This window comes from Silurus meridionalis, chromosome 9 (assembly GCF_014805685.1).
Source record: "Silurus meridionalis isolate SWU-2019-XX chromosome 9, ASM1480568v1, whole genome shotgun sequence".
Classification (NCBI taxonomy): domain Eukaryota; kingdom Metazoa; phylum Chordata; class Actinopteri; order Siluriformes; family Siluridae; genus Silurus; species Silurus meridionalis.
The window spans coordinates 22,271,383-22,284,316 of NC_060892.1; the positions used below are offsets into that span (position 1 = coordinate 22,271,383).

The 12,934-nt window shown below is 39.5% G+C and overlaps 1 protein-coding gene across 2 annotated transcripts in view; it reads left to right on the forward strand.

Annotated features, from left to right (window-relative positions):
- Nucleotides 1-12,934, forward strand: part of elp4 (elongator acetyltransferase complex subunit 4) — a 34,076-nt gene that overhangs the window by 303 nt on the left and 20,839 nt on the right. For both annotated transcript variants that reach the window (XM_046857013.1, XM_046857015.1), the window contains exons 2-5: nt 291-326; nt 4,376-4,497; nt 11,400-11,516; nt 11,615-11,748. In XM_046857013.1, the coding sequence (XP_046712969.1) occupies nt 291-326; nt 4,376-4,497; nt 11,400-11,516; nt 11,615-11,748 (409 nt within the window). The remainder of the gene's footprint in view (nt 1-290; nt 327-4,375; nt 4,498-11,399; nt 11,517-11,614; nt 11,749-12,934) is intronic.

A 12,934-nucleotide genomic window follows, 5' to 3' on the forward strand; every position in this document is an offset into this window, starting at 1 on the left:
AGCTGAAAGCCACTGCCATTGACTATAATGCAAAGTGAAATACACAAAAAATTGCGTCGATACACAGTTATGCAAATAAATTGACTGTCATTACAGTTGATGTTTTGTTTTTTAAAGTATACTGCTTTTGTGAAATAGTAAATAATATGTTATGATAGTATGTTATAGAATGCTATGATTTTAAAGTACACTGCTCCATGAAATAGTAAAGGCATGGCTGCAGAATGAAGGCATAGGCTATAATCATTACATTTAAAAAATGTTAAACAGTACATTTTCCTGTTGATTAGGAGGAGGACTGGCAGTGGGAAGTCTGCTGCTTATTGGTAAGAATAAAATTTTTTTTTACATTTACAGTATTTGGCAGACACATTTATCAGAAGCCACATAAAGAGTGCTTTATATTGTTTATCAAATAAAAAAAAGTTCTCAGTAGCTTGTCATGGGAATAATCTCTACCCTTATTAGGTTTCTAGCTAAATCTTCTTGTAAATTATTTAGTGGATGTAAAGAACTTTGTAAACTTTAGGCAGGTGTAAAAAAATGTAGAATGCTTTTAAAAATAGAAATGTTAATAAATATGTTTATCAGGTAACAAAATGAAAAGTAAATTAACCTAATAGAAATCCAAACTAAATCAGTATTTAGTGTGATCACCCTTTACCTGCAAATCAGCATCAATTCTTCTTCAATTGCACACAGTTTATGAGCAACTTTAGCAGGTAGGTTGGACATCCAAACACCTTGGAGAACTAACCACAGATCTTCTGTGGATGTAGGCTGCCTAAAATCCTTTTGTCTCTTCATGTAATCCAAGACAGACTTAATGTTAAGATCCAAGCAATATTCTTAATGATGATAGTTCTTAATGGTGGTTCTTAATGACATTGACTCTACTGACTCTACTATATTTGGGGTTGTTGTCTTGCTGTAAAATAAATTTGGGGCAATCAGACTTGTTTCTGATTGTATTGCATGATAGATATCTGCTTGATATATTTTAGCATTAGGGAAACCAATAATCTAGGGCTGGGCGATAAATCGATTTTATCGATTAACTTGAATGTATAGTTCACATCGATGTGTTTTAATAAAAATCGGTTTTCTCTTTAATGTCCGCCGACGCTCCCCTCTGGGCTTCCATAGTTTCGAACGAACTCTGCCCCCCCGCACGTTTGCCATAGAGAAACACAAACAACATGGCAGCGAGCAGAGAAGAGCTCGTTCCCAAGAAAGGGATTTGGTTCGGTTTTGCTGCGTCAGACGCAGCACAAACAACACCCCGCTGCAAAGTGTGTTTGAAGGCTGTTGCAAGCAAAGTTAGCAGTACCACCAATTAACTGCAGCACCTCCAACAGAGGCATGCTGTCAAATGGGAGAGATGTAGGGCCCTATGATATGAACAAGACAGCGGCAGCACAAGACTGCGGTTAAGCAGCCGCATCCTGAAAATACACGGTTAAGCAGCCGCACTTTGTTTAGTGTTGTGCGTCTAATCATACACGTATGGCATGGGTGGTGGGAGCGGTCAAAATACATGTAATGACGCTTCAGAACGGCGTTTCCGTTAAGAAACAGAAAAATCAGAGCATTTAAATCACCATATTCAAACACTCATAAAACATTTTTTTGAGGTTTGCACAATCTTTCAAATAATTCTTATTTACAATCCCCCTGTCTATTATATTCTAATTTCAAATTTCAACTCATTTTACTGTGGAGTTTTTAAGAAAAGTAAAGGCAAAATCACTCCAAGCATCACTGCATTTTTAACCATGTCCCACGTTCACTCATAAAACATTTTTCTTTATAGGTTTGCTCAATCTTTCAAATTATTTTTATTTACAGTGTCCCTGTCTATTACTCGGTAAAATTTTCTCATTTTACTGTGGAGTTTTGGAGAAAAGTAAAGGCAAAATCACTTAAAACCTCAGGTGCCTTTTCAATCATGTTCCACATTTAAACACTCAAAAAAATGTTCTTTGTTGGTTTGCTCATTTTATGTTATGTTACGTTCTATTTTCACAATTTACAATGGCATGGCCTGCCATCTTGTATTTTTGGCTTGTTGTTTCTGATTGCACTTTAACCCAAAGTGGGTTATAATCCCAAAAGGGTAAATAAACTTTATTTAATAAAGTTACAACTTTTTTTTAACATTTTCTTTGTCATATGCAGATTGATTTTAAGCAGGGGGGGAAAAAATCGATTTAAATCGCAAATCGGATTTTTTGTGAAAAGATTTTTTTTTTTAGGCCATATCGCCCAGCCCTACAATAATCCTGACCAAATCTTCAACTCTATTAGCAGAAATGCAGCTGCAAACTTGCAAAGAACACCACCATGCTTTACTGTTGCCTGCAGACACTCATACTGCTCTTCAGATTTTTGGCAAACAACTTGCCACCTGCTACAGTCAAATATTTAAATTTTTGTTAACATTTTTGTTAAAATAAGCTTTCTTGGCCAACCACTGTGTCTAAGGTCCTTAAATTGCCATTTTTTGTGCTTGAACAGCACACCTTGAAACCCACTCTACTTTGAAATCTTTGCCTGGGAGAGACCTTGCAGACCTTGTGACTTATTGCTCAGTCTTGCCATGGTGCATGACCTGTGACATAAAACTGTTTTGCACAAGCTCACTTTAGTAACAGTGTTTGGCTGTTCATCACCCACTATTACACCTCCTACACAGCTGTTTCTGTGTCAGCCAATGACTATGTTTCAACCTACATATGAAATTGATGACCTTAGCACTTGCTTGTTGAAATCGGTAATGATGCACCTGACTCTGGTCCTACAAAATCTCTGCCTTTGTGCAAAGTGTGCACATGAAAGGGTAGTTACACCAAATATTGATTTGATTTAGATTTTCTTCTGTTTGCTCACTTTGCATTTCGTAAATTGATACAAATAAACAATGTAATCTGTTTTTTAAAAAGCATTCTTACTTTACATTTCTTTACACCTGCCTAAACTTTTTACAGTTCTTTATATACCCCAACAAGATGTGCATTACAGTAATCAATGCAGTAGAAAAAATAAATATGAATCAGTTTTTCAACTATTGAGTCTGCATAAAAAAAATAATTTAAAACAAGATTTTGCCTGCTTTTACCTGATTATCAAAAAGTATGTACTGTAATCCCCCGCTTTACCACGGTTTCGCTGATTTTCCCGGTCTCTCGCGGATAGCACGATAGACCAAAATACTTAAATGGAATTGATTTTATGTTTTATGTTAAGTTTTTTGTTGAAATAATTAAGTTTATAAATTAAAATATAATTACTGTATTCCTGCAAATGTTTTCTGTGTGTTTAAAGTGTGTGGGAGGATGATTTACAAAAAAAAGCATTTTTGGGGTGGCGTCCGTTTATCGCTGTTTTTTGTTTTTTGTGGGCGGTTTTGGAACGTAACCACCGCGATAAATGAGGGATTACTGTATTTGCTGACCAGGGGGGAAAATAAAGATGCTAATAACTAAAGGGACTTAAAGTGAACCTTGTGGAACACCAGTGCAAACAGGATGAATTTTAGAACTGTCACAACCACTCATGAACAAATTGCTTGCAGTGAGATAGGATGCAACCTCTAATCATCTGACACAAAAGCAGTCTATAGAGATAAAATTTACTAATAGTGTCAAAAGCAGCAGTGAGCTTAAACCAAATAATAATAAAGAAAGAAGCAGACTCAAAAGATTTGAACAAATCATTTGTGACTCCACAGCGGTTTCTATAATAACTAAACAAAATAATTAAGTAACTTGCATAAGTAAATAACATATAAATAATAACATACAAACAACATACTGAAAGGGCTCAAAAATAGGTAAGGTGTTGACAGAGTCACAGAGAAGTAACAATACACTTCATGGGTCTTTCAAAGAGTCCCATAGGTGCTCTTTATTTCCTTGCTTTTTCAGTGCCTTTATATTGGTTTGAATTTCCATAATTATTCTGGAGATGATTGAAGAGATGGGAATAGTAGCCTTTTTAAAAATTGAGGGCTACACAGACGTCAGTAAAATCTCACATCCACAAATCAATACCATGGAGACACACATCCACACCCAGACAGTAAATCTTACAAGGATCAAATTCATCAAAATGCTCACTTAAGAATTTGACAAATTGTAGAGTAAACAAACAAACATGGTGACTGTATTTCCATGTTTTTTTTAGCTTTATCTTTAATTAAAAATACACACAATAGTAATTATTATACTTCATAACTATACTAGTCTGATTGCAATAATTTCAGATCCAATAAATAAGTTTATCCTATCCTTTTGTATTCATTTGACAGTTAGTCATTAGTGTGTTTGTTTGTGTTCATCTGTGTTTGTGCTTGTTTCATGTGTGTTTTTTGCAGGGGAGGATGAGTTTGACAGCTATTCTCGTGCATTGTTGCAATATTTCTTGGCAGAAGGCATAATGAGTGGACATGAACTATTCATTGCTTCTGCTCAAGATCACCCTGAAGAAATCATAAAGGTATTATGTTCTGTATATGCTATCGGAGTTAAAAAAACAAAACAAAAAAAACATTTTATAGCTTAAAGGATAAAACAAATAGATGTAAGATGTATTATGTTTTACAACCCCAAACCCCAATTACACAGCATCCCAAAAAAGTTGGGACTCTGTGTACAATGTAAATACAAACAGAATGCAATTATATGCAAATCTTATAAAACCATATTTTACTCACAATAACAACATAATAACGCCAAAGTTAGGGCAAGGCTAATAAAATGCTGGAAAAAGTAAGTGTTACTTAAAACAAACAACTGAGGGGACATTTTGCAATAAACTAGGCTAATTGGCAGCAGGTCAGTAATATGATTGGGTATCTCAGAAGAAAAGATGGTTTTGCCAATCTCAAAAACTGTGTCTACAAATTGTTGAGCAATTTCAAAGTAATGTCCCTCAACATTAAATTGCATACTTTAAATATCCCATCATGTACATGACATCATCAAAAGTTTGATAATCTAGGGAAATCTATGTGCACAAGGAAACTATATATGCTGTATCATCTGGACTAGTGAGGATAGGGATCATTTAGCTTATAATCAGTGATCAGTTTAAAAGCCTGCATCTCTGATGGTAAGAGGGTGCATTAGTGCCTACTAGTGTTGTCAAAAGACCCAGTATTTAGGTGCCAAGTCAGTACTAAACAATGTTAACGTTATAGCACCATATTTTCTTAAATACCGGTAGTACAGAATACCATGTCAACCAGGTTCTTAATGCACTTTCGAAAAGGTGCACATTTTGCGTCCTCTTTAAAAAAGCACTGAGACACGGCTATGAAAATATTTTGTATTTGTGGCTGATGACAAGGGAAACATCATAGATCATCAAAAACCAATTTGCAAACAATGTCAATTTGCAACCAATTTGCAAACATCTTAAAAACCGACACCCGGATCTAAAGAAAGAGTTCATGAGGTAAGTTTCAATTTTATTTTACAAACCCAATTCCAAAAAAGTTGGGACACTGTACAAATTGTGAATAAAAAAGGAAGGCAATAATTTACAAATCTCATAAACTTATATTTTATTCACAATAGAATATAGATAACATATCAAATGTCAAAAGTGAGACATTTTGAAATGGCATGCCAAATATTGGCTCATTTTGGATTTCATGAGAGCTACAAATTCCAAAAAGTTGGGACAGGTAGCAATAAGCTGGAGGACCAATTTGCAACTTATTAGGTCAATTTGGCAACATGATTGGGTATAAAAAGAGCCTCTCAGAGTGGCAGTGTCTCTCAGAAGTCAAGATGGGCAGAGGATCACCAATTCCCCCAATGCTGCGGTGTAAAATAGTGGAGCAATATCAGAAAGAAGTTTCTCAGAGAAAAATTGCAAAGGGTTTAAAATTATCATCATCTACAATGCATAATATCATCCAAAGTTTCAGAGAATCTGGAACAATCTCTGTGCATAAGGGTCAAGGCCGGAAAAACATACTGGATGCCCGTGATCTTCAGGACCTTGCATCATACAGGAATGCTACTGTAATGGAAATCACAACATGGGCTCAGGAATACTTCCAGAAAACATTGTGGGTGAACACAATCCACCGTGCCAGTCGACATTGCCAGCTAAAACTAATACTAAAAACTAAACTTATAGGTCAAAAAAGAAGCCATATCTAAACATGACTCAGAAGCCCAGATGTTTTCTCTGGGACAAGGCTGTTTGGTAAACAGAGTTCTGTAGCGCCTGCCAGAAATGAGGAGCTGAAAGATGTTGTGTCCATGGTGCGAAGGGTCAGTAGTGATTTTTCCTGCCTGGTTTCTGGTTCTTGTATATTACAAGTCCTTGATAGTGGGCAGGGGAGCACGAATGATTTTTACTGCTGTTTTAACTGATGGTGATTGATGAGCACAGGACAGATTCAATGACTGCAGTGTAGAACTACATCAACAGCTCCAGTGGCAGACCGTACTTTCTTAATTGGCATAGAAAGTACATCCTCTGCTGGGCCTTTTTGAGAATGGAGTTTATGTTGGACTCCCTGGAGTCCGATGAGCGTGGTGTCATCTGCAAATTTCAGAAATTTACAGTTGGGTCACTTGATGTGCAGTCGTTCGTATAGATGGAGAATAGTAGTGGGAAGAGGACATTCCTGAGGAGCACTAGTGCTGACTGTCCGAATACCGGAGGTAATATCCCCAGTCTCTGTCTGAAATCTGTTATTTCCTGCCTGTAAGGAAGCTAGTGATCCACTGACAGATGGCAGGGGGTATAGTGAGGTTTAGGAGTTTGGAGTGGAAAATTCCTGGAGTTATTGTATTGAAAGCCGAACTGAAGTTGACAAACAGAATCCGGGCATATGTTCCTGGGCAGTCAAGGTGTTGCAGAATGTAGTGCAGCCCCATGTTGACTGCATCATCCACCGATCTGTTTGCTTGGTAGGCAAACTGTAGTGGATCCAGCAGCTGTTCTGTCACCTTCTGGGCCAATACCAGCTTCTCAAAGGTCTTCATGACGACAGATGTCAGAGTGACAGGCCTGTAGTCATTTAGTCTAGTAATGGAGGGTTTCTTGGGGACCGGGATGATTGTGGAGAGTTTGAAGCAGAAGGGGACCTCACAGAGCTCCAGTGATCTGTTGAAGATATAGGTGAATATAGGAGCCAGTTGGTCAGCAAATGCTTTGAGACAAGAGGGGAAGACACCGCCTGGGCCGGGAACTTTCCTTGTCTTTTGTCTCTGAAAGAGCCAATACACATCCTCTTCACAAATCGTGAGCCCAACTTGAGTGCTGGAAGGAGTTGTTAGAGGGTTTCCCAGAGGTGTAATGGGGGCAGACAGTGGGCTGAGTTGGATGAGAGGTGTGAATATATTGAATATATGAAAATATTATTCCCGAAGCTGTTGAGGTCGCCAGAAGGTTTAAAGGTTTAAACCTTATAATAAAATGCCTTATAGTGTGTACCTTTTAATTTTATCCCTAATGAGCATGCCAGTTGCGAGAGTGGCAACGAAAAACTCCCTGAGATATCATGAGGAACAAACCTAGGAACAGACTCAAAATAGAACCCATCCTCATCTGGGTGGCACAGAAAAGCTTTCAAATGGAGAAGTTTTCATGCAAACTGCGTACACAAGCCATTGTTGCAGACTGTGTATCTTTTTATAGTTCTTGAATTGCCCAGTAACTTCATTGCTCTTTAGGCTGTTGATATCCCCAGCTGCGCAAAGTGGTCTCCAATTGTAGAGAATTCAATCCAGAGGTAGGGCATCGGGATGGATCAGGCAGATCCGAAGAGAAAAAAGTGACAGGAACACTGATCACTGGTACCTCAGGAGCATGTTTACCTCAACAGAGAGGAAGGGAGAAATAATGATTGTTGAATATTCTCATTGTTACATAAATGTTTAAATACACTGTAATCAAATAAAATTTTATTTGTCACGTACACATACATACAGGGTACGACATGCAGTGAAATGCTTTTTATGACGGTCCGGCATGAAGGAATAGGATGGGGAGAAAAATAAAACAAGGAAAAAGAAGGCAGATAAATAAAGTATAAATCTATATAAAATATAAGAATATATAAAGATATATATGAGAAAAAAAAATTGTATATACAAAATATGCTTGTGGCAGTAAGCAGTAAATCAGTAAACAATTTAAGGTGGTTTATGTAATTGTCCTTAAAGTGTCCGTGTGTGGTATGGTGTGGTATAAAATATAAAGTGCACTGTGCTGTGCGAGTCCAGAGTTTAAAGTGTCGTAGTGCGAAAAGAAAAAATATGTGCCGAGAAAAAGTGTGATGATGGAGAGAGTGGACGAGTTTTTAGATCCTGGGTGTTTCCTGGTTTAAACTCTGAATGGCCTGCGGGAAGAAGCTCCTCCTCATTCTCTCTGTGTCCGCTTTCAGGGAGCGGAAGCGTTTCCCTAATTGCAACAATGAAAAGAGTCCATTGTTGGGATGGCTGAGGTCCTTCACAATCTTCCTGGCTCTGGTCCGGCACCGCGTGCTGTAGATGTCCTGCAGGTCAGGGAGCTTGGTGTGGATGGTACGTTCAGCTGATCGCACCACCCTCTGGAGGGCTCGTCTGTCCTGCATAGTGCTGTTCCCAAACCAGGAAGTGATGCTTCCCGTCAGAACGCTCTCAATGGTGCAGGGGTAAAAAGTCTTTAGCACCTGAGAGGGTGGTTTAAAGTCCCTGTGTGATGTGAACACCTAGGTATTGGAAACTGTCCACTCTCTCCACTGGAGTCCTGTTGATGTTTAGCGGTTGGTATGACTGCTCCTGCTTCGTGCTGAAGTCCACTATCAACTTCTTAGTCTTGCTGAAATTCAGGAGAAGGTTGTTCTCCTGGCACCATCTCTCCAGGTTTTTAACCTCCTGTAGGTAGGCCGTCTCGTCGTTGTTGGAGATCAGGCCCACCACAACAGTGTCGTCAGCAAACTTGATGGTGGTGGAGTTGGAAGTGGCCACACAGTTGTATGTGTACAGTGAGTACAGCAGGGGGCTCAGAACACAACCCTGGGGAGCTCCAGTGCTGAGGGTGAGGGTGGATGAGGTGTGTTTTCCCACCCATATGGCTTGTGGTCTGTCTGTCAGGAAGTTAGAGATCCATTGGCACAGCGGCAGGCTGAGTCCCAGGACCTCCAACTTAGAGGTGAGTGTGGAGGGAATTATGGTGTTAAATGCTGAACTGTAGTCCACAAACAGCATCTTGGTATAATTCCCATTTCTCTGGTCCGGGTGGCTCATCGTGGTGTGGAGGAGATGAGCAATGGCGTCCTCAGTAGAACGGTTCTGATGGTACGCGAACTGTAATGGGTCCAGTGTGTCTGGTAGTGATGAAGTCTCTGACCAGTCTCTCAAAGCACTTCATCACTACTTAGGTCAAGGCTACAGGGCAATAGTCGTTAAGGCAGGTGGGCTGGGGTTTCTTCGGGACAGGAACAATGGTGGACTGTTTGAAACATGAGGGGACAACAGACCGTTCCAGTGAGAGGTTGAATATCTCAGTGAACACCGGTGCTAGCTGGTCAGCGCAGGCTTTCAGAACCTAACCTGTGATACCTGTGATCTGGTCCTGCTGCCTTCCTGGTATTCATGCTCCGAGATGGTGAACGTGTTCACCCCTCCGGCTCTCTCTGTGTGGACACTGTTTGTGCCGCTAGCACCGCTAGCGTAGTTAGCTGCAGCCTCGAAACGAGCGTAAAAGATGTTTAGCTCGTCTGCCAGAGAAGCATCCGCATTCACCATTCTAGAAGGTGTTCTGTAATCCGTGATTGTACAGTGTGATCAGGGTGCAAGTAGGCACTCTAGCACAACTAGCTATGTCAGAATAAGAAAACCTACAGCCAAAAGGTAACAGACAAATTATCAGCCTAGACTTGAACACTGAGACTCTGTCTGTATCCCAAACCCTAATTGGAAGGCTGTTCCATAACTGTTGTGCTTTGTTAAAGAAGGCTCTTTCCTCTGCTTTAGTCTTTATTATTTGAGGCACCAACAAAATAAATAAATAAAATTAATGGAATTGGGGCTGGGTTTTTCCCAGTTTCACAAACTTCAAGCAAAAAAACTAAACAACATAACATTAGACCAATTAAATTTCCGAACGGAAACGAAAAAACGCATCTCACCTGTGTTCTGAGCTGCACGGCATCGGGAGAAAAACTTTCACCGGTGTTGATTTTTAAACACACGACTATGCCAAAAGATAAATTTCCCAGAGAAATACAGTGGTATCTTGACCTACGAGTTTAATTAGTTCCGTGGATGAGCTCGTATCTCAATTTGCTCGCACATCAAATCAGTTTTCCATATTGAAAATACTTAAAATGGCATTAATCCGATCAAAATGACACCCTGTTTTTATGTTTCATGTCATTAAATTGGAAAATACATTTCTAAATAACAAATATTGTATGAAAACAATAGAAAGAGTATGTAAAGATATAATAAGGTTTTATTCAGTGTATTTTCCTTGGAGATGAGACTAGCGAAAGCGCCGGTGTGTGTGTGTGTGTGTGTGTGTGTGTGTGTGTGTGTGTGTGTGTGTGTGTGTGTGTGTGGGCGGAGGCGGAGGGAAAATTTTTTACTATCACTCCTGTACACTACGTATCCCTAAACTTTAAAATTTGTACTTTTTCTTCTTTGCTTATCTTAATTTTCGTCACAATTTTTTGCTCGCGTAACAAAGCAAAAAAATCGACCGAGTGACCGCTCGTACTTTGGAAAACTCGTACATTAATGCACTCGTAGGTCAAGGTACCACTGTAGTTGTGAAAGGAAGGAGGAAGACAGTGAACAATTACTTACTTGGTCGGCTACTGTTGTACAAGCCGTTGTAGCGCGTTGAGTCTGGGTGAAGGGAGAGCTCACTAAAACTCCAGTTCCAACACAAATCATATAAGCACAGACAGGTTTCCAAAACTCGTGCTTTTTTATTTTTCTTGGCAACAGCGTTATGGGTTAGTCAAAGAAACTTAGAAATAAGCATCAGAAAATAATTAGGACATAATCCTCAGTCTCACACGCACACACACGCAGTAATACCGGAAGAATGCATTGATGTGCTATTCCCAAAATGCCGCTCTGCTCTTAAAGGAGCCACAACATCTTTCACCCGTTACACAGTGTAACAGACACTGTCTTTCGATAAAGCCTGTGTAAAGTTCATTAGTTTTCAGTGGGTTATACACAGGTGCGGCTTATTTATTTTAAAAAATAAAAATATTTGTAAAATTCACAGGCTTATATAAGGGTGCGCTTTATAGTCCGGAAATTACGGTACTCTGAAAACAAAATGCAATTACAAATGCATGTTATATTTATTTTCATGAACATTGCTATAGATTTTCATCAGTAAAACAAAAATGTAAAGTATTTGTTTTGCTGCAGGAAATTCCATCTCCACTTCAGGATGAAGAGACAGAGTTTAAAACCATATCACAGACTCTGGATCAGCAAGACACCATGAAAATTGCCTGGCGCTATCAGAACCTTCCTAAGGTCCAGGTAAACACAATTGTACATGGAGAGCTGGAGATGAATGTGTACAATGAAGTAGCAAAAAGTATTTAATGGTTATGTCTTATGCCCGATGTTGTGTCCAGACTGTGCTGTCACCTTCATCCCATTTTTGCCATTATTATGACCTTGCCAAACATATGGGGCAAGATCGTCTACAGAATGCCAAGATTCACACTTTCTACCTGCCTGAAGAGCAAATAGCACCAACAAGTCTCAGGTACACACTTCAGCTATAGAAAAATATTCATAAAAACTTGATATAGAGTCAAAAAGCGTCGAGATAACTGATGATCAAGACAAACAAAAACCAATATGGTGGCAATATATTAACGTGCTTGAAATTTCTTTATGTACATGATGTGCGTTATTAAATGAGAATGTGCATGCACGTGTTTTTGGAGTTTTTTTTACATAACAGCGTTGGCGCGATTTGATTGATTGGTCATGCGGATCGAGAAAACCTGTAATGCGGATAAGGAGGCGGAAGCTGAAGTAAACGCAAACAAAGTTTATTGAGAATACTCAGGAGATAATCCACCAATACTTGTAGCGAAGCAGTAATATCCAGTGGTGCGCTCCGGGAGCGCGGTCCACGAAGTTCTGAGAAAGCAGAGACAGTTCGTGTAGAGAATCCACGTATCCGTGCTATGGAAAGCGCAGCGCTGGGCAGCCCCGGATAAACGTGGTGCAGACAGCGTGAACATGAAAAAGAGCAGGATCAGGGTAATCCAGGGTGCCATTGAGAGAATGCGGAGTCCGAGAAGAAGGGTACGTAGCGATTCCTGACATAACCGAAGTTAAGTGTCAATGACAGTGAGGAAAATAAGTATTTGAACACCCTGCTATTTTGCAAGTTCTCCCACTTAGAAATCATGGAGGGGTCTGAAATTGTCATCGTAGGTGCATGTCCACTGTGAGAGACATAATTAAAAAAATAAATCCAGAAATCACAATATATGATTTTTAAACTATTTATTTGTATGATACAGCTGCAAATAAGTATTTGAACACCTGAGAAAGTCAATGTTACTATTTGGTACAGTAGCCTTTGTTTGCAATTACAGAGGTCAAACGTTTACTGTAGTTTTTCACCAGGTTTGCACACACTGCAGGAGGGATTTTGGCCCATTCCACCACACAGATCTTTTCTAGATCAGTCAGGTTTCTGGCCTGTCGCTGAGAAACACGGAGTTTGAGCTCCGTCCAAAGATTCTCTATTGGGTTTAGGTCTGGAGACTGGCTAGGCCACGCCAGAACCTTGATATGCTGTACCTAATCCCTAAATCTCTACCTAACTTCTTCTTCTTCTTTTTCTTCTTCTTTCGGCTTATCCCACAGCGGATCATCCGTCTCCATACCACCCTGTCCTCTACATCTGCCTCTTTCAACCCAAATACCTGCAT